The sequence below is a fragment of the Leopardus geoffroyi genome, chromosome A3, assembly GCF_018350155.1.
Source record: "Leopardus geoffroyi isolate Oge1 chromosome A3, O.geoffroyi_Oge1_pat1.0, whole genome shotgun sequence".
NCBI classification, from domain to species: Eukaryota; Metazoa; Chordata; class Mammalia; order Carnivora; family Felidae; genus Leopardus; species Leopardus geoffroyi.
This window is the reverse complement of record NC_059336.1, coordinates 117493921-117515449: the sequence shown is the minus strand read 5'-3', so window position 1 is coordinate 117515449 and position 21529 is coordinate 117493921. Positions and strand designations below refer to the sequence as shown.

The following is a 21529-nucleotide window of genomic DNA, read 5'->3' as shown; positions in this document are numbered from 1 at the left end:
CCAGCTGTGTGGGAACCTGAGAGCAGACTTGCTCCTCTGGAGCCACTACAGGGTTTATTCTAATTGTTCCTACAAGTTCAGGTTGCAGAGAAGGCCCAGTGCATCCTGGGAGGGAGCCTGCAGTGGTCGGCCTGGCAGGGGGGGGCTGGGAATGTGGGGCAGGGGAGGCCCAAAGTGTTGTGCGGAAAGCAAGCAGAATTTGCTGGAATTGCTCACCGCCCTCTTCTCACAGTTCTGGCCGTTTCTGAGAACCTACAAGAACAGCGTGCAGGTACGGGCTTGTTTCTCCCCTTTCTCTACAGCGGGCAGCCCCTGGGCTGGGACTGGCCCAACAAGGCGGGTTGGGAACGCTGGCAAGGGTCCTGATGGGCAGCCGAGGGGAATGAACGCTTCTGTGTGAGATCTGCCACCTACGCCTTCGGACAGGGTGGCAGGCAGAATAAGCCGCACTGGTAACAGCCCAAGTGGAGGCCAGCCAGTCAAATCACAGCCTCATCAAAGACATAAGTGAAGATCGCGTTCCTCTTCATAAAACTGCCACAGACACGGAGGTGGAGGGGGGTGGGGTGAGGCCATTGAGTTGATGCTCTGATCTTGCCTTGGGTGGTGCGGGTTCTGAATTAGGTTAGCGGGTCCCAGCCTGCGATCACCTAGGGGGCCTTCTTCAGTGCCCCTCCAGGTCCCTCCCACCCCCGGGTGGGACCCAGGAACCTGTGTTTGGCAAAGCTGTCTGGGTCAGTGTGACACCTAGCCAGCATCTCGGGTCCCTTTCAACCCGGGATTCCAGGATTCGTTCTGTGCCTGTAGGGTCATGGGAGCCAGCTGCTGTGCAGGGACAGAGCTCCTTCTGCCTCACCGCCCACCTCAGGTAAGTTCCTCATGAGACACCAGGACCCCTGGGCCCCTCCACGAGGACTCAGGGGCCAATAAGTGCTCTGACAAGACTTGGCATATGTAACTAAATGACACAGGGCTAGTGCTTGCTTCCTGTCTGGGTGGTTGCCTGGGATATGTCCCTGCCTTGTCCCCCTCTGCCCTGCAGCCATGTCATTAGCCAGCAGGACCCGGGGTGGCCAGGCCAGGAACCGTTTGCTGCCTTCTCATTCAGCCTCTTGAGGGAGCACACGTCGGGGAGCCACATGAGTTCTCCCTCCCCCAGTGGTGTGACCGCACTGAGGCCCAGAGGTGGGGGTGGGGTACCCGGGGAGTCCCAAGAGTGAGCCAGCTCTGCAGGCTGTCCTGTGGTCCCAGACTCTGCAACTTTCTAGCCCTACTTTCTAGTAGAGAGATTTGAGACAGGGAAAGGCCTGACATGATTATTTCTCAGATTTTGGGTGAAAACCCAGGGCCCAGCTCCAAATGGGCTGAGCACCAGACTCTGTACCATATCTCAGATGGTCTGGTGCCCATGCGGTCCTGTGCTCAGGTCACTGCTGGCCTCCCACACGACCACTGGCACTGAAGCGGTTGATTCTACTCTGCCCTCTCTACCATCTGTCCGTCCATCTGTCCATCCATCCATCCATTCCCTCTCCTTCTCCCTCAGCCCCTCTCTCCCCATAGGTCCAGGACTTATCGTTGGGTCTGTTTATGGGAAAATTCCTCCTATAACCTCTGTCGGCCTCCATGGCCCAAACACACATGCGGGTCATGTTTCTGGTCTTGCTTAAAGCAGGAAGCCGTAGGCTCCGACTGCAGGTTCCTTCCCACGGACTCAAGTGTGTCCACTTGTCTTTCCAGTGCACACCCTGAGACCGGCAGATATCCAAGTTGTGGCTGCGCTGGGGGATTCTCTGACCGTAAGGACTCTGGGGCCCCAGTTGGGGTGCGGTGGGGCTGTGCCAGTTCCAGGGCCTGCACCCCGGCCTCTGTGTTGCCCTGCACCCCTGTCCTGGCTCTGTCGACCTGAGAGCATGGCAGTGGTTTGATTTTGCAGCCACTTTGTCAAGCAGGTGTGCAAGAGGAAATCTTTCTCGGGGGTCAGCTGAATTGTTTCAAATAGTGGAGGTTTTGAACACGTAACGACACTTTTTTTTTTTTTTTTTAATGATTACAAAAATAGGTCGTTTCAACTCAAAACAATCCTCTAAACCTCCCTGTGGGGGTGCTCCTTTCCCTTTGGATTGTGCTTTGGATTGACTCAGCCCCTCTTTCCATCTTCATGGAAAGCAGCAGAGTCCACAATTGTGGCTAAAGCCCCGTTCCTAAGTTCCAAGAAACAGGGCCCTTACCACCCCAGATGACCGATTGCCTTACAGAATGTCCCAGAGGGAAAGAGGAGACACGTGCAGTTTATGAGAAATCTGTCCCCTGCCATCCACTCCAATCTATAGGCTCTTTCTTCATGCTTATCAAAGAACTTAGGAGCATAATGCTGGTGGTAATGATACGGCAGCGTCTCAGATGTGCGAAGCACTGGGGAGTTTTCAAAGCTGCTTTTACAGCTATGATCCAATTTGGTCATCAAAATAATCCTAGGAGATCAGCAGGTCATGTCCTCAGTTCAGTAAGGAGACAGCTGAGATTCAGGGAAGGCAGATAGCTGGAAAGGAGGTGGCAGAAGGCAAGCCTGGTCTCTGACTCCCGGTCCAGGGTCTGTTCGTGCCACGCGATGTGTGTGTTGGGAACCGCCTGTGTCCTTTTCCTCTGACTTACTCATTTTCCTACGTATTTTGGTATATATTCAAAGGCCGGCAATGGAATTGGCTCCAAACCAGATGACCTTTCTGACGTCACCACTCAGTATCGGGGGCTGTCATATAGGTAATGTTAAACCTGTACCCCCTCCCTCCCCAAGTTCACTCTCAGAACCTAGACGAGGGGGTTGTCTCTTTTTAAACACATAAATACCAAAGAGGAAAGGACCAGGTCTGGAAGGGGCTTTCAGAAGGAAAACCTGTGTATTTCTGCAAAGTGTGATCATACGGTGAATGGAGAAGATATTTTATTGATAACTTTTTTGCAGAAAAAGAAAACCAGGGTTCTTGTCAGACTCCTGGGTCAGCAAATCCGACATGAAATGCACCTGAAAAGCACCAAACTTTTGAGTTTTCACCTGCCTGTTTGTGTGTGTGTGTGCACGTAGAGATCTCCATCTGGTTACTGTCTCTGTGCATTTATCCATGTCATTCTGCACTCACACCTCTGCCTTTACATGGATGTACACATCTGTCCAGAAAACTGTGAAATGCAATACACCACTTTGAGAGGAGATGACCAAGAGAGAGTCATAGCCCCTGAGCCCTTCCTGTGTGCCTGCAAGATACCAGGCACTGAGGCGGGTGGGCGGTGGGCGAGGGGACGTACAGGGAACACAGACAAATGCCCGTGCTCAATTGGCAAGTGCTATTCAAAAATGAAAGATGCCCGCCCGCGGGCTACAGGAAGAGAGAAGAGGGAATAATCAACCCTGCCAGGGGAGAGGGAGGCTTTGCAGAGAAGGTGGGAATGGACAGATTAGCAATTAGATGAGAAAGGGCATTCCAGACGGGGAGCAGAAAAGCTCGTGGTGCGTCAGGGGAGTGGGCGGATGTGGGTGGGTTTTCTTAAGTTTCTTTCGGTTCCCCATGAAGTTCACGTTTGTGGATGCTTCACAGTAACAGGCAATTAGCTCAGAATTCAAAACAACTAGAACAAGGCCAGCCAGGAGAGGGCAGAGTGCTAAGGAGAAGTTTTGCAGCCAGACCACACGCTCGCCTCCTCCCTTTTCTGCCCAGTGAATTCAAATGGAGCGTTTCTTTCTGGAAAGGGAGAGGGAGCCGTGTGGGGATGACCGAGACTGTGGCAGTTCTCCCGCCAACTCGGAGGACAGCCCCAGAGGGGAAGGATTTCCTAGGGGGGGAGCAAGGGAGAGAGGGCCCCGGGTGTGGGTAGCAAGAGGACACCATCCACTGAAATAAATGCCTCCCAGCTCCTGGGGGACCCCCAGGTTGCCCCAGCCCCTCAACGGGGTAGAGGGGCTCCAACTCTGAACCAAACCAAGCGTCGCCGTCTGACCACCGTGCCCCAAATGTTACTGAGTCTGTGTGAGAAAGGAAAGCCAGAGCAGAAGAAAGCAAGCAAGGCTTATGACAGACAATCGGGAGACAGCGTGAGCGACAGCTGCACTCAGTCTTAGCTGGAGAAGGGTCACAGCGTGGGGAACAGAAAGTAAGGTAGACAAACTGGTCAATGGGGGGTTGGAGCCACACCTGGTGGTGCAGTCTGGGGAAGCCGGGTGGTGTGTCTCCCCCCCCCCCCCCCCACCGCGACAGTCCAACTGGACAGATTCCTGGGCTTTGGATACAAACAGACAATCTTCTGCTAGATGTTTCTCTGTAGCAAGGGGAAAAGTCAGCCATTGCTCTATTTCTCCCTGCAGGGGAGGCCAGGTGTGGCTTAATGTTTCAATTTTCTGTATTCAAGTGGCTGTTGTGCCTTTAAACCCTTCATTCTAAATGTTTCAAATACCCGGGCCACCATCCACAAGTGTTACTGATGAAAACTCTGGGTCAGAGCCTGAGATAGTTTGACACTTTGGTAATATATACAGTGTTTCCCAAAGAGTGTTCCATGGAACACTAGCCTCCTACATTTTCCTGACAAGGGCAAAGTTCTTTGTATTGGGCAGGGAACATTACCTACCCTATCCTTCCTCTGGAGAACTCACATGTATATTAGCATATTAAAGGCTCTGAGAAGCTCTGCAATGAAGACATTTGTTTAAATTGTATCTGTTAAATCCAGTGTTTCTCTTCATCCCAGAAACCTTTCTTTATTCACAATACCGATTAGTGTGCGCGTGCGCCGTGTGTGTGTGCACGCGCACACACGCGCACACACTTCACCCTCACCCCTGCCCCCTCCCCCACCCCAGGAAATGTCCATGTAGTAGACTGACCTGAGAAAAGCAATTTTCTGAAGCCATTAAAGCTTCCGGATTGGAAGCAATAGGCAATGAATGATTCCAGGTGAATTAAGGCTCTAACTTTAGCCTCTGCCTCCAAGGAGACAGCAAGTGGAGAGAGGGGGCCGCGTACATTTGGAGAGGGACCATGACCCAGAATTCTTGGGAGATGGGTTGCTGTGAGCAGGACATGCAGGAGGAGGCTTAGCTGTGACTATTTCCAAGGCCTCTTGATCTGTGAGAACCATACAGCAGTGACAGGTGCCAGCTTTAGCTAGCTTAACTATGTGGCAGGCCCAGAGGTCTTTCGAGCATTGCTTTTTCTTCAGTTGAAATAAGTTTGCTTCTTCAGGGCCACCTGAGTGGCTCAGTCAGTTGAGCTTCTTAATCTTAACTCTTGATCTTGGCTCAGGTCGTGATCTCAGGGTTGTAAGTTCAAGCCCTGTGCTGGGCTCCATGCTGGGCATGAAGCCTACATACAAAAAATAAAATAAAATACAGAAGTTTGCTTATTTGGCATCAAAAGACCAAAATAAAATTTACTCACCAAAAAACAACAAAAAAACAAAAAGCTTTTTCTTTTCATTGTTAATTAGGAGTTCAATCTTACTGAAACTCCTTCCACAAATGTCATTGAGCATCTACTCTATAATTCTCTGTGCATTGTGGATGATGACAGATGAACAAAACCCAGCCTTTGAACTCATGGTTTAATATAAATTACATTAATTGGAAGGATCTCCTATGAAGGAGCTCTTTCATACAGGTCTATTTTCTTTTATGTGTCACATAGTTCTGATCAATGAGGGCTTAAATATTTTTGTTCCTCTATACTTATCTGTGTGATTCTCTTTTCTCCTAGAAGTGTTCACCCAGAGATTTCTGTAGCCTCTTGGTGTTGATTAGCTATGGCATTTGTTTTAGAACAAAGATACTTTTAGACAAGAAATTACAATAAAAAGTACTTGCTGTCTGTGTTTAGGTATATCTCTAGGCTTGTGTTTATACAGTTATTTATTTTTTATTTTTTAACGTTTATTTTTGAGAGAGAGAGAGAGTGTGTGTGTGTATCCGAAGCAGTCTCCATGCTCTGAGCTGTCAGCACAGAGCCAGATGAGGGGCCCAAACTCACAAACGGCAAGATCATGACCTGAGCCGAAGTCAGGCACCTAACTGACTGAGCCACCCAGGCGCCCCTATATGTTTATGGAAGAAGAAAAGGAGGCAGAATTAGAACACAGTGATTGGAGGAGGTGCCTGGACTTCTAATTCCCTCTCAAATGTAAAGTATTTTGATTAAATGCTTTTAGTCCAAAGAAAGAAGGATCAGGAAGCAGCTAAAGCAGTTAACTTCATGCAGAGTTGGAAAAGAATTAGAAGCTCAAACAAATGTCCAATCACTGGCCAAGCTAGGTTCAGACATGGGTGAGAGTCAGGAGAGAGATACCTGGGTAAGGTAGAAAGGCAGGGCTCACGGGGCTTCTTCCTCTCTACCACCTGCGGCTGCCGAGCCTCTGACTTGACCACCCTCGCAGGAAATAGTCTTCTTCATTCCAAGCATTTCCTTGGGTGAAGAACCACCGTGACTTTGATTCATGGCCTGTCCTTTGGAAGTCTATACTGGTGGGCTGGTTGCTGATGCTGTGTTCTCAAAATCTATTGGCCTGGAATAATACGCTGGCAGTGAGCAGGGGAGGGAAAAAAAAAAAAAAGAAGAAGAAGAAAACACAGTAAATACAGTACATCTGAACATTGGACTTTGTTAAAATAGAAATACTTGTCTCCCGGCCTCCCACATGTATTCAATTTAAATGCATGAAAGGAAATGTAATTTTGAGTGTGTCTTGAGGTTAGATTGAGCACCATGGAACTAGATTCAAGTAGATGAAATCAGATTGGATTTTGGAAGGCGATGAGAGGCCATCCCCCAAACCTCCCGAACCTCCCAGTGAAATTTACCTCACCACTGGGCAGGGAAGACCTAATGCGTTTTCCAAAGGTCTACAGCTCAAGCTGGTTTTTGGTTTTTTGGTTTTGTTTTTAATTTTTGTTAATGTTTGTTTATTTTTGAGACCGAGCGGGGGGAGGGGCAGAGAGAGAGAGAGGGAGACACAGAACCTCAAGCAGGCTCCAATCTCAGAGCTGTCAGCATAGACCCCAACACAGGGCTTGAACTCACGGACCGTGAGCTGAAGTCGGACGCTTAACCTCCTGAGCCACCCAGACGCCCCTCAAGCTGGTTTTTAGTGACCTTTCAAAAGTTAATTCACCCCTGTGCATCTCAGCTTCCTCCTCTGTAAAATGGGGAGAGTCACATCTATAGCATAAGTTTGCTGGGAGGCAGTAGGTAACTAGTGTAGAGAATCTAGTTCATGCTGGGCTGGGCACATAGCATATACTCAGCTAAGCGCGTTCCTTCCTAAATTGGTGCAAAAAAAGAAAGAGTTCTTTCTTGCCTTTAAATCCTAGATTTGAGGGGAAGCAACCCACTGGGGAAATTCAAATTTTCTCAGACTTTCTCCACATGAGGAGGTTGCTAGGTCTGGCACATCTTGCAGATGCTGATGGCGTGGGCGCTAAGAAAGGTGGGGTGCTCTTTCATAAAGTCTAAGTATTGATTCAGTCTCTCTCCCTGGTTTGCTCACTCCCTACAGTTCGGGAGGGGATGGCTCCCTTGAGACCGTGACCACCTTACCAAGTAAGTACCCACCAGGGGCTCGAGTCTGTTCACTGGTTCCCCCTGACCCCTGGGCTTCCTGAGTGCCCCTCAGCTCATCTTTGCGGGCTGCCACCGAATGGGAGGAGAGGCCCATGGACAGGTAGTTGAGGGGGTGGAATAAGCACTGATGAGGAGCCCTGACGCCTGGGTTCAAGCCCTGGCTCTTCTCTGTGCTTGCCCAGGGCAAGGTGGCCTAGGCCAAGTCACCAAACCTTCTGAGGCTCAGGCTTTTTCAACTTGTCCAGAGGGAACAGAGACAATCCAATGAGGTAGTGAGTATTCCCTGCACCGTGAACTGTGAAAGGGAGAAAAAGGAAGGGAGGAGGGAGGGAGAGAGGGCAGAAGCAAGAAAGGGAGACAGAGAGAGAAGGAAAGAAAAGAAAGGAAACGGAAAGAGAAAAGAAAACCTGAGAGGCTCTTGCTGTTTTGGTCTACCGGGTCATTTCCACTCAGCCCCAGTCCCTGCCAGGCACACCCTCTGCCTCCCTCCCCTCACTGGAGATGGCCACGAAGCCCACTCTGGGGAGCCTGGACCAGACAGAGTGGACCTTCTGGCCTTCCTCTTAAAGTCTCCGTGTCCCGTTCACCCCCTTCTCTCCCAGATATCCTTCGGAAGTTTAACAGAAATCTCAGAGGCTACGCGGTGGGCACGGGTGACGCCAATGGCACAAATGCCTTCCTTAATCAGGCTGTTCCTGGAGCAAAGGCTGGGTATGGCGTTCGGGGAGGAGGGCCTGCGGGGTAGAAAGTGGGAGGCACATGGTCGCTCGCCTTTGAGACTGTAATGTTGGTCTCCATGTGCAAAGGAGACATTCGTCCGTTTGCAGCGATGATTTGAGAGGCCTTCAGCCACTCTCTTCCCTGGCTGCCCCTGTGACTAAGGCCACAGCGGGGAGGCTCGAGAGGCTGAAGCTGGGACAGGAGCCACGTCCCTGGAGGCTGAACTCCTGACCTTGCTTCATGGGGTGACGTGTTCTAATCGTGCAACGAACCGACTAACCTTATCCCGGTTTTAAAACTCACTGTGACACAACGGTGCCAGCGAGCTTCACTCTCCCCAAAGCCTCACAAGTGGCAGTTCCCCGAAAGCATCAAGGAGTGCCAGCAAATGAACAGACAAGCCAGAATCTCCAGCCTTGGAGGCTTCTGGGGCCACATGTCATGGCCTATCCCTAGTCCTGCTATGGAGCTGATAGGAAATGCAATTGAGAAGCCAGAGGCAGCTAAAGCGGAATGCTCAGCACCCCCCTCCCCCAGGATGATCTCAGGAGGCCCCTCACCCTGCTCCTGGTGGCCCCAGCTGCCCGGGTTTCCTTGCTCCTGACCCAGCCATCTGAGCCTCCATCACACTGTCACCTTCCTGCTCAGGCCCACGTCCTTCTAGCTGATGGGCGCGTCCTTCCAACCTGCTCACTCAGCTGGGGAAGACCTTTCTGGGCAGCAGAAACATCTGGGGACAGAGGGACCCACCAGCAGGTCCCAGGGGATCATCATGCTGTGGCTCCATGTCACCCACACCTGTAACAGGGGCCTGAACTAGTGGGGCGCTTGGGGTGCTTGAGATCTAGTCTTTCCATGAATTATCTATCAACCCAGGCTCGTGTGCAGTATATGTTTACTCCCCACCCCATTCTAAAAGAAGCATCTTACTAAGTTTACCAAAAACATACGAACAAGTAACATGTACATGAGAAAAATCACAGCCACTGGTGGTGGGAAGATGGGGAAGAAGCAGCTGTGTCAATCTGAGCCTTTTTACAGTTATCATGCCTGAGCATCAAAGTCTCAGCTTCCTAGCAGCCAGAGTAAAAAGAGAAAGCATGTTAAAACGTTTATAGATCTGGTTTCAGGATCTATACTGGTCCTTCACAGGAGATCAATGGAATCCCAGAAGGTCCTAAAAAGGAGACCACGAGTAACAAAGACAGTTGACAATACCCTTGACTACAGCTTTAGGACAAACATACAAGTGGCTTTTCAAAGGGTTATTTGTTGTAACAAGTCTTCAGAACAGGCAAGCAGCTCCTTGTCCTTGAGCCTCAGGATCTCTGGCAGTTCATGCAATGGGGATAATGCCATGGAAACCTCCAGTTCAGGCCCTTTAGGAGGAAAAATCCAGGCACTGTTCCTCAGTAGGACTGATTTCCTCTCCTTCTCAGGGAACTTATGAGCCAAGTCCAGACTCTGGTACAGAGGATGAAAGATGACCATGTGAGTCGGATTTATGGTTATTTTTAAGCACTAATTTTCTAACCCGCTAAAGTCCCCAAATGGAGTGGTCTGCCGTGAAAACAGTGAGCCCTGTCACTAAAGGCATTTAAGCAGTGGTAGGACAGCCCATATCCAAGGCCCTGGAGGAGATTACACCCAAGGTGGTGGGGGTGGGGTGTCATCACTGATCACAATGATCTTGAAAGTCCCTCCTGATGCTAAGGTTCTGTGGTCTATAAATCAGCCTCTAAAATTCTTTCAGCTCCGAGATTCTGATTCTATTATTTTGAGTGGGCAAGGAAGTCTTAGAAGGTTGACTGGATTTCCTAGAGCTGTGGCATTATTTGTGTGTTTGTTGGAAATCATCAAGCATTTTCCTCCTGTATAGAGAGTGAATTTCCACAAGGACTGGAAGATTATCACGGTGCTGATTGGAGGCAGCGATTTATGTGACTACTGCACGGATTCGGTAATGGGGGCAGCCGGGCCTACTCATTGCTCCTGACATTGACCAGTAGGCTTGGGGGTCCTCTTTGAGAACAGGCCCTGGAACCAAGGCTGGGACTGTCCAGCTATGCCTGTGTGTGTGTGCGTGCACGCGCACACACACACACACTCACACTCCTCTTACCCCGTGACCCTCAGATTTCTGGCTCCACCTCCACGTCCCAGGTGGTAGATGTGGTGCTTCTACTCTCCTCTTACAATTCCAGAAAATCCAGAAAGCGTGGAAAGGGTGTAGACCCCCACAGTGGGAGGGAGGACCTGCACATTCACCTCCTAAACTAAAGCTTGTCTTCGGGCTGGCCCATCTTCGGTGACAGCAAGGAATCAACTGTTCCGATTCTGACGCGATGAGCTGGTCACGACCAGGGGCCAGAGGGAGAAGAAGTCCTTTGCGTGGAGCCAGAGGGGGGCCTTCAACTGGCCCCCTACCCTCTCCCCTGAACCAGCCCCTCACCTCCCTCCTCTCTCTTCCCAGAATCTGTATTCTGCAGCCAAGTTTTTTGACCATCTCCGCAATGCCTTGGACATCCTGCATAGAGAGGTGGGTAGGGGTTCCCGCAAGGGGTTCTTGAGCTGGACACAGCTCAAGAATGTGGGGGGTAAAGGTGGATGGAGACAAGAAGGTGAGATGCCCCCTCCCCTGAAGGAGACAGCCAGGGGCGTGGGCTCCTCCCCTTTCTAGAGTTTGGGCCCTACCCCAAGGAAGCCTATTCCATTTGGAATCAACACAGAAGGATCTCAGGCTTGAAGAAAAGTAGGCAGCTCGTGTGCTAATCATCCCCTACCACCACCTGGGACATTGCCTAGGGGCAGCAGCATGATGGCTCCCAGGCTGGGCCCTGCACTCTGAGCCATAGGCTGTATCTGGAGCAAGCCCCTCTCTGGTCCTGTTCCCAGGAGCTCATTCCCTTTCTACCCACCTGACATGGGGCAGCCGCTCCAGCAGCCCAGTGGGGGCACTCCAACCACCACCTGCTTCTCTGGGCAGCTGAGTCTTCATGCCTGCTCAGCAGAGTGGGTCCAGGCTGGGCTAGAGGGAAATGGCAAATGGGGCACCTATCCCAGCACATTTGAAGCTTGCTGACTGATGGCTGAATAGAGCTGAACCATCAGGAGTTGGACTCCGGTCTGCCATATTGTACCACGCCAGGAGGCGCCACTCATGCTGTAGCTCATGTGGGCACCGTAGCCTGCAGGGACCTAGGTGGTCATCTGTGTAGACGCCTTCCCAAGACTCCACTCAGGGACAACTGAGCTGGAGTTCTGCAGGGACCCCAGAGCTAGTCCCACTTCTCAGGACCCTAAGGCAGTTTGAGGGAGAAGCCCCCAGAGCCCCTTTCTCACTTGCAGCCTTTCCCTTAGGTGCCCAGAGCCCTGGTCAATCTGGTGGACTTCATGAACCCCAGCGTCATGCGACAGGTGTTCCTGGGCAATCCAGACAAGTGCCCTGTGCAGCAGGCCAGGTAGGCAGGTGCTGTCTGCCCCAGAAAGAGAAGCACTGACCCCCTGGTCTGGCTCATACAGTGGTGACTCCTCAGGGTCTTTGTGACTTGGTTTGTCTATGTGTCCAAGTCTGTAAAGGGGGTCTTAGGTCAGGAGTGCCCCCTTCTGAGAGGTTGGAGACACGGCCCCCCTTACTGAACCTCTGTGACATGGGAGCCACAGGGGAGAGGGTCAGGGCTGGGACAAAGGCTGGTGTTTGAGAAACAGTGTAGCCCAGCCTGTGAAAAGGGGAACCGTGTAGGGATGTATACGTACGTGGTCAAGTTGGAACAGAAAGTGAGGAAATGATCCACAGAATTCGGTTACCTTTCCGGGGAAGGAGCAAATTGGGGAACTTCAGAATGGGTGTGTTTTGTTTCTGACGCAGGGTGAGAGGTGCACAGGTACACGTTTCGTTCATCTTCATACCTTATATGTACATTTATTTATTTAACCAATAGTTTCACAGAACCAACTGTGTGCCTGGCACTGTTCTGAGTACTTTAGAGATAATATCTGCTTTAACATTAAGTGCATTTTGTGAGCGTGAAATAATTCATGATGAAATTCATTCAGACTCATTATGAATTCACAGTTCACGATGAAGGGGGACACAGTGAGACACTAGTGTGAACTAAGGAGGTATCCGAGGGCGTGAGCATCAGAAGCCCCCAAATATAGGCTCCCATAGCAAGGATGCATTTTAATTTTATTCTTAAGAATTAAACACTGAATTTTCATTGCCTAAATTCATTTGTTCAGCATAACTTGCCACAGGCCCTGTGCCAACAGATAGATACTTGTTCTCTATGAGTATGAGAGGGTGTTTACTCACGTGCCCTTGGGACTTTGTCCAGTCCCTGTGTCAGGCCGGGAACCTGCCCCTGAGAACAGGCATCAGAGCCACGGGGCACATGTGCTCCTAAGCAGGGGGGGGTGGGGGGGCTTAAGCGAACAGAACCAGTTCTGACCAGAGCTTCAGCTCCAGGTCCCCCTGCTTCCCCCTCTTTGTGCAGCATTTTGTGTAACTGCATTCTGACCCCTCGGGAGAGTTCCCAAGAGCTGGCCAGGCTAGAGGCCATCACCCAAGCCTACCAGGTGAGACCAAGAAAGGCACCATCCGGGGTGCCCTCCCCCTACTCAGTCAACACACCAGCGCTTGGGGAAGGGAAGAGCTATTCGAGGTTTGAGGACATCACCATCTGGGCCCCTTCCTCTGCCCCACCTCGCTGAAGTGTCTCAGGCACCTCGGTTAGAGTCATCCCAAAGGGATCCAGGTGACAACGCCCTTGTGGCCCAGCTGCCCTCGGTGGCTTAACCCCGTGCTTGGCCTGAAGAGGTCAGTAGTTCCAGGTGCTCCATGGGTGGGCCTTTTCCTCCCCTGCACCCTGGAGGCCCAGCTGCCCCCGTCCCTCCCCCGTTCTTTCCCCCTCCTCACCAGGCAGACCACAAACAGGGGCGTTAGAGGCCCTGAGCCTGTGGCCTTCTGGAGACCCTGCTCAGGTTTTTATTCCTTGTGGGACTTCCTGTGTGGCTCTTCGGATTTTGCAATTCCCTTAAAAGAAAGGTGAACCAACCGGTTTCCAATTCTCTGCAAAGAGATTTGCAGTCACACGTGTTTGTGCTCTTGAGGGAAGGGCTGAGTCACCCCCTCATGCGGGGAGATGGGGCAGGGATGCTACCCACCACTCCCTTGCTTCCCCCACTGGGCTTTCGGGCCCCCCGGGGCCTGTGTTGAAAGCACCCCGCGTGTACCCACAGAGCAGCATGCGTGAACTGGTGGAGTCAGGCCGCTATGACACAAGGGAGGACTTCTCCGTGGTACTGCAGCCTTTCTTCCGCAACATCCGGCTCCCCGTCCTGGCGGTACGCTCCCTGTTCTCCCCGCTGGGGCTCCTGGGAGGAGGAAGAAGAAATTCAAGGCAGAGTTGCCAAGGGCTTTCAGGAGAGTGTGAATATAATGGGGAAGAGGCAGGCAACTCTCTGGGTGCCGGTCTGGCCGTACAGCCTCCTTGGGCACCTGAGCTGTGTTCCTAGAGGCAGCCGGATGTGGGATGTTTTCATTACTACTGATAGTGACCTCCATTTTGTTAAGCACCTGCTATGTGCCAGGCCCTGGGTCTGCCGTAGTAAAATCTTCACAACTACCTTTGAGAGGAGTGTTTTCATCCCCACATAACAGGCTCAGAGGGGTGAAGTATCCTTCCTACAATCACACAGGGAAAGAGGGACAGAGAGGCAAGATTTGAACATATCCAACTTCAGATTATACACTTTATGCCACACACGGACCACCGAAGTGATAAAGGAGGGTTCTGGGTAATGGGTCCCCCTACCCCCCGGCCATGCTCTCCACCTGACACACTGAGCCAAAGAGCTCTGTGTGTGCACTGGGGTGGGGACTCGGTTCTCTCCTCCTGGGCCTCCATCCACAGGGTCTCGCCTAGTTGGAGGGGAGCTGGAAGAAGCCTTGAGCGGCCCTGATCACCTCAAGAGAGATGAGGGTGTTGGTTGCCCTAGTGTCAGCTTTGCCCAGGCCCGCCCCAAAGCTCTGCCCCACTCTCCCCACCAAGACCACTGGAACTAGCTGACCAAGGCCTGGGAAGGAGCTTTTCCTAGCTGGCTTGCCAAGACTTCCTCAGGGACTAGGATCTCATTCCCTCAACCATGGCATGGGCTAGGGCATTGCACAACTGTGCCTAAAAATAAATATAACGCTTTTTAAAAACATTAAATAAGTGGCATTGTGGGGCCAGAAAGGAGAATGGGGGGTTGGGGTCACCCAAGGCTATTGATCTGTGGGATTGCTCTTATCTCCCTGTTGAGGTGAGCAGACCTTGTAGAAGGCCTCTTGGGAGCTTCCCTAGAGGGAGGGGGGCACCGAGTGGCCAACCCCAGGGGTCAGGCCGATCAGCTGTGGCCCCCTCTTTACCCTCCATACCAAAAGGATCTTAAATCCATTTTTCTCTTTCAGGATGGACACCTGGATATATCCTTCTTCGCCCCAGACTGTATCCACCCAAGTCAGAAATTCCACTCCCAGCTCTCCAGAGCCCTCTGGGCCAATATGGTAACATAAGTGGGGTATCCCTGGGGCTCTGGGGCTCTAGTCTAGCAAAGCACCAGCACCTATAGAATGGTGCCTGTTCCTGGCCTCCCTTTGCAAGTAAGGCGTAAAGGAGCAGTGGCTGGCCCAACTGTAGAAGTCTATAGAACCGAAAATACGGAGTCCTTAGGATTCTCGGATCAACTTCACTCTCTCCTTTGTGCTTTGAGCTGTGAGGAGGGACTCTCTTCGGAATGCCAGGCAGACCCCTCACATTCATTCAATATGTTCTACGTGCCAGCAGCTAGGCGAGGCGGTGTAAACCATGTTATCTCAGCCTCTCGCCAGGCCTGCCAGCCAACTCTCAGGAGTTTCTGAGGACGCCGAGTCCTGGAGACGCAGAGACACTTGCCCAGTATCCCCCAGCAGAGCCAGGAGAGGAGGCCAAACCCCCTGACCTCAAGCTGTGAGCTGTCCCCGCTGCCAGGTGCTGCCAGGGAATGTTCGCTTCAGCGGCAGCAAATTAGTGCACCTGATCTCTCTTTTCTTCCCCCATAGCTTGAGCCACTAGGAAGGAAAACAGATACCCTGGACCTGATGGCAAATATATCCCTCTCCTGCCCTCCTCAGGTAATGGGGGAGGACCTGCCTTGCCCCTCTCCAGACACCAGAGCTCAGACCTTGCCCTCCCCTGGTCCTGGCCCAGGTGGACTTTAGAAGGTGAACAGGAGGACTTTAGAAGGAAGGAAGTGGCTGGGAACTGAAAGCAGAGGAGAGAGCGCAGAAGCCCTTCTTTGACAAGATGAGAGGTGGTGGGGGTGGGAAGCCCAGGCCAAGCAGAGGCAGAGGATCCTGACGAGAGCTGTGGGTTCATGGGAAGGTGGGGGTGGGGGCAAGAAGCCAGAAGTGTGGCAAGAAGGCTCATTTTAGCAACAGCGCTTGGGGCTGCTGGGAAAGTCTGACTGCGGGTCAGGAGCCTTCCTGAGAAGCCAGGCGGCTCTGAAGTTGTGGTTAGTGGTCTTAGAGCCAGGAGTGGGAGCTCCCAGCAGGGCCAGGGGTCAAATAGGAGAGCTGGCAAAGGGCACCAGGGAGCTGGTGGAGGAGGGGCCACTGGGGCAGGACTAGCTCAGGGCTCCTTTTAAGGAGGAAAATGTTAAGTGGTTGTTAAACTTGATTTCAGGCCTAGGGTGGGGGCAGGTTCCCACTGCCTTCAGCTCCCTTTCCTAGGCCCTGTCTTAACAGCTTTTTAACCAAATAAGGCGGAAGCCAGAGGGCCCTCAGGCGAGAGGTGGTTAAAGCAGAAGGGCCTGACCCAGCCTGACCCTTTCCCTGCTGGGTCTGGCGGCCTCACCCTCTCCTGCCCTGAGGGCCGAGCAGGAAATTGACTGGCAGCTCCCCCATGTGTCTACCAGGGCTCCAGGGAGCGTGGGCACCCTAGCTCACACCCGTGCTCCCTACCTGCTGCCTCCCCCAGCCCGGCCTCGTGCACCATCAGGAGGGCAAGGGCAGTGGGAAGGAGGCACAGAGAATGAAGGCAATGAGGGCAAAGGGCTGGGTTGCTGGGTCTAGTGCTTGGAGCAAAGGAATAGGCAAATGATGTAACACGGATGCCTCCTGCCCGGTCCTCAGATCTGCTGAAGGGCTGGGGCGAGGTCCCAGAGGGAGCCCTACTGTGCCAGGTGTAGACTGTTTAACTGCTAGGTCCTGAGCCTGTCCAGGAGTGTCCAGGGGAGGGGTCAGGCAACCTACATAATGGGGGCATTTGGGGACTCAGAGCAGTGGCTGTGAACCATACCAGAGGTATTTCAGTGTTTTGACAACCCGGATGGCCATCCTGAACATCAGCCATGGAAAATCCTCTCTGATCTGTCAATTGCCTTTCCGTTACATAGTAAATGTAATAACTCCTTCCAGGGACCGGTCATTCACTCTTCCTCCCCACAAACATTTATTAAGTACCAGGTCGGAGCCCAGGTACCGGGTCAGGGAGAGCTCTGTCACCATGGGCCTCAAGGGGACCTGTGCCACTCTCTGCCCCAAACCAGGCAAAGAGCCACAAAAGGGTGCCGCTTCAACCAGCACGTCGGGCCACAGTGGGCTCTGCTCCAGCTTCTGGACTGAGCCTGACTGAGCCATTGGTAAGCAGAGGAGAGCAAAGCCAGCCTCTTAGAACTGCAGAAGCCCAGCCTGGGAGAAGCGGTTGCCAGGCAACCCCAGAACCCATTCCAAAAGGATCCATCTGTTGGCCAGCCCCGCTTCCCCACACCAGGCAACGCAGCACCCTGCGTCCCCCTGGCCCATCTGCTCCCTCCAGTGTGCCTCCGAGCTATATAAAAGTCCACCAACATCTCAGTGCGAGCCGACAGGGGCCAGGCAGCACATATTTTAGTCCTAGCTGTGTCTAAACATAGAGGCAACAGGCAGGATCCAGTGGGGAGAAGGGGGCCGGGATGGATGGGAGCACTGGAGAGCTTTCTCAGCCTCCTCCCTGCTCCTCCCCCTGCCCTAGGCAACTGTGAGGTATTCTGCCAGGCGGGTTGGGCACTTAACAGCACTCCATGGATTTCTGTCAGACTTTCAGGTTGGACACATGATCTTCCAGCCAGCTTTTGATTAGCCGCTCTGTGGACTTCGACCGCTGTCCCCTTTCTGCTCTCATTGCCTCTCTGCCCACGCCTCCCCTAACCCAGGGCAGCCAGCTGTGGCTCCTCTCCAGGCTTTGAAGAAACCAGCTGGAAAACCAACATGGGTCTCTCTCTGTTCCTATTACTCTTGTCCTCTCTCCGCCTTTGTCCGTGTTAACCGCCTTCTCCATGAAGTTCATCTCTGCCTGCATTCCTGGAGGCAAAGCCACCATGGTTGGGCTGTTTTTCTAGTCACTGTCTCTTCTTGTTTCCCAAATGGGGACATTCTCCCACTTTCCTGTCCCACCTCGATTCCCTTTTTCTGTCTCCACATCCCCTCCCTCAGATTTATCGGTTTCCACAGTTTTCTGTTAAATTTCTCTGCCCAGACTTCCCCAGCCCGTGTCTTCATTTCTCCTTTCTAAAACTCCAGTTCTGTTCTTCTAACCTGGAAGAGATGTTTCCTGCTGGGGTGCCCTGGGTGGCGTAAGGTTGCCCAGAAGTCAGCTTAAACGTATTGCCGGGGTATCAACAAAGCGGGGAACCAGAGAGAGACACCGAGAAGGGTGAGGACAGAGAAAGAGAGAAACTGAAATAACGTTAAGTGCTATTTCACCAATCTTTCATCCTGAGAAAAAGGAGAGGCCTGCTGGGTTCTCTTATATTTACTTTACTGCCTAGCAGGGTTTCTCTTTTGAATTGCATATGGGGGACACTATTATATTTTGAATGCTTTGGACTTCTAAATCCTGCCCCACCTCACCATCACCCCAAACTCAACAAACATCCATCCAAAAAATTATTTCTGAGTAAGAAATGTCAAAATAGGCACTAAATATTTGTCTCCCCAAACCGTCTGATCCTTAGGACTTCCCTATTTCTATATTGTTGTGGTTTTCACAGGTCTGTGGGTGTGGGACGTCGGGTGCCCTATCTGATAGGAGCCTTCCTAGTGCCCCCCCCCACCTGTCCTCTTTTCCTTTCCTCCTGCCACCACCTCCATTCACATCCTCATCACTTTGTGTGCTAAACGTCCTGTGGCCCTTCCCACCATAAAACAACACAGAATTCTATAACCTTAGGATCTCAGCAGGGAGGGCCTTGGCGTCCTGTGGGTGGGATATGTCCTGTAATAACTGAGCTATTCCTCCCAAGGCATCTCTACGGCGTCTACTTAAACTTCCATGCTCTCAAGGCCGCACCTTTCGACTGGCTGCCCAGTTGTGAAATCAGATTAGTCGGTCATGAACCAGCACGTTTGGAATGGGATGGGACTGGGTAGAGAGGCCAAGGGCATTCCATATAGTACTGTTATGTCCTCCTTCCTGTCACTAGCATCAACCCCCACCCCCCGCACCCTCCCTCGTCTTCTTATCTCAGACAAGCCTTCCAAACCCTGCCTCATGTGGTAGGTATGCCCCCTGGAATGTAGGCCGCCTTTGGGTAGGTGCCTAGGCTTGACTGTACCCTCCTCGTTTGGTCTGAGCAGCACAGGACAGAAGAAAGCCTCCACTCCTTCCCTGCAGAACCTCACACCTAGTAACACAGCCAAGACGAACATGACCTTCCCTGTAGCCACTGACTCACGGTGCTGATTCATGACAGGTGGCTGTGCTGGCACTGGCCACCCCAGGCAGGCCACACCATCTCTGCACGGCCCTGCCTAGGAGAACACACGCCCTGGTGCTGGCATCCCATCAGCTTCCCTTTCTACCTACTGGCGTTACAGATCTAGCTCCAGAGAGCCAGTCAGACTCGCTGCAATCAGTCCCTTTTCCACCTTATCAGCTCCGCGCTAGGCCCTTACACCGCTGTGACTCACGCATGCACTATGTGGTCAATGGTCAATAAACAAGGCTACCTCTCTGCCACTGCCCTGGACCTGTTCTCATTGTTCCTGCTCTGGCCTCACTCGCCACAGCATTCCAGTGTCTCCTTGACCTCTGACCCCTTTGACTCCGTCTCCCCTTTCTGGCCTCTCCCCCAACCTTTGGGTCATGTGACCAAACCGACTCGCCAGTTGGCCTTTCAGGACTCCCAGAAGGGCAGGGTGAGTCTTCTGCCTGACCGGGTTGTGAGCCTCTTTGTACCCTCCCCTCATCGTAGCACCTAGAACAGGGCTCTGAACACATGGGCCGCTTACACACACGTAGGTCAGTTATTTGTAGAATGCTCCCACATTGCCCTCCTCGGATGGGGAATGCTCAGCGGCTGCCAACAATATCAGCTGAGACAGGCCCAGTTAGCCATGGTGACGTGCCATCGTGAGCCCTCCGCGGCCTTGCACGCTTCCTGCCCTTGGCTCTCAGTACTCATCAGGCCCATGTTTCAGCTAGGAAGACTGAGCCTCAGGAGGAGGGAGAGACACATGGGGGTTCCGGGGAGCCAGGATCGGTGCCGGGCCTGCAGTGTTGCACATGCAGACTCAGTCCTCCAAGGCCACTGCTGAGTCCCTCACTTCCTCTTCCTCCGCCTGACCGACAAGCTCTTTCACTGGCCTGACCCTGCTGTGAGAAAGGCCTGTCCGGTCAGACCCCACTCTGCACTCACTGCCTGCTCTCTACCTGGACCAGGTCCCTCCCCTGTACTGGACCTCAGTTGCTCCTCATCTGTAAAATGGGGGCTTTCGGGGGTTGCAAACTCAGAGGCCAGGCCAGGCAGGAACACGATTGGGTGGATGGGACTAGGTATCGGACAGGAGGCAGTGGGAGGACCGGAACTGAAGACCATGCACCTTTTCTTAAAGCATTCAGACCCTTCTTCTCTCCTCCCCACCCCCCTTCTTTTTTAACACCAGTCAGGCCAAAATAAAGGAAAACAAAACAAAATGTCTTCTGGCTCAGTTTAGCCCACAGGCAGTCAGTTTTCAACCCCTGGAACTGATCCCCAGTGACCCCCCTCCTCCAACATTCTGGTTCTTCTTTCTTATTCCCATTTTAACCTAAATGTTTAGACCATTCCACAGAGCACGTCTGGTGAAAGTGTTGGTGGCCCTAGGCCACTTGCTAACTCCTGGTCTCAGGCTTATTAACTTGTTCTCGCTTCTTATCATTTTTACATTTTCTCATTACTTTGTGTTTCCCCTGTTTCTCCTTTGCCTACTTCCTTCTTCCTGCTTCAATTAACCCTCACCTGCAACTGAATACACTTGGATCTTGACCGGGCTTGGGAGAAAACCAATTGTGAAATAGGTTAGGACATGAAGAGGCTGCCTCACAATAAAAATAAGACCACAGTACATGAAGCCAACCTGAAGGGAGTAAGACACAAAGTTCAAAGGAGGCAAGGGAAAAAAAAAGATGAAAATATACTTACTGATAGTCAATACTTTCTGGAAAAGAAAAAAATGCTATAATGTGGATCTCTTGTCGGAGAAGGTACAAAGGAAATAAAAGCGATCATTCTGAGGATTAGGTAGATAGATGTTCTGTTGCTACAGTGAAAACCAAACCCTAGAACGCTGAGAAGAACATGCACGGAACCCTTTTGAGGTCTCTGCACCTCCTGCCAAAGCTGTTACATAAAACCCTTCAGAGGTTGAATTAAATTAAGTTTAGGCGGTTCTTACTATTGAAATGCAGACGAGTCGTGTTAAATAAAATCGAGAGGACGGCATTGTTAGTCCTCTTTCCTAAGTAACCTTCGAGGCTGTCAGATAAGCTCTCCCTGTGGTTTCTGTTCTCTTTTAGAATGAGCCCTTCCTGAGAACTCCCCGGAACAGCAACTACACCTACCCCACCAAGCCGGCCATTGAGGTAACCCCTGACGCATGTCTGCCTCTCTCAGGGACAAAGCATTTCTACCTGCCAGTGACTCGGGGTGTGGTACGCTTTCCAGAGTCTGAGCTTAAGCAGAAATGCACCCATCTTACATACTGGAAATTGGAATGTGAAAAAAAAAAAAAAAAAAAAAAAAAAGGTTCCTGAACCATGAAATTCCCGGTTTGTCCTAACATGTTCTCAAGTGCTTACTGACATCAGCAACCAACTAGCCGAAGTGCCAGTGGATCAGCTTTCGTGAACCTTTGCACAGACCTCATTTCTGATTAGGCTGCT

At 51.9% G+C, this 21529-nt stretch overlaps 1 protein-coding gene across 7 annotated transcripts in view; it reads left to right on the top strand.

The window, feature by feature from the left end:
• PLB1 (phospholipase B1) overlaps positions 1-21529 on the top strand; it is a 143224-nt gene that overhangs the window by 97597 nt on the left and 24098 nt on the right. For all 7 annotated transcript variants that reach the window (XR_006703702.1, XM_045447300.1, XM_045447298.1 and 4 more), the window contains 15 exons: positions 233-271; positions 808-868; positions 1741-1799; positions 2690-2763; positions 7540-7583; positions 8207-8315; positions 9764-9815; positions 10204-10284; positions 10798-10863; positions 11685-11785; positions 12821-12902; positions 13566-13670; positions 14779-14874; positions 15409-15480; positions 21164-21229. Coding sequence is in view for 6 of the 7 variants with exons in the window: in XM_045447300.1 (XP_045303256.1) it covers positions 233-271; positions 808-868; positions 1741-1799; positions 2690-2763; positions 7540-7583; positions 8207-8315; positions 9764-9815; positions 10204-10284; positions 10798-10863; positions 11685-11785; positions 12821-12902; positions 13566-13670; positions 14779-14874; positions 15409-15480; positions 21164-21229 (1107 nt within the window). In the remaining variant the exon portion in view is untranslated. The remainder of the gene's footprint in view (positions 1-232; positions 272-807; positions 869-1740; positions 1800-2689; positions 2764-7539; positions 7584-8206; positions 8316-9763; positions 9816-10203; positions 10285-10797; positions 10864-11684; positions 11786-12820; positions 12903-13565; positions 13671-14778; positions 14875-15408; positions 15481-21163; positions 21230-21529) is intronic.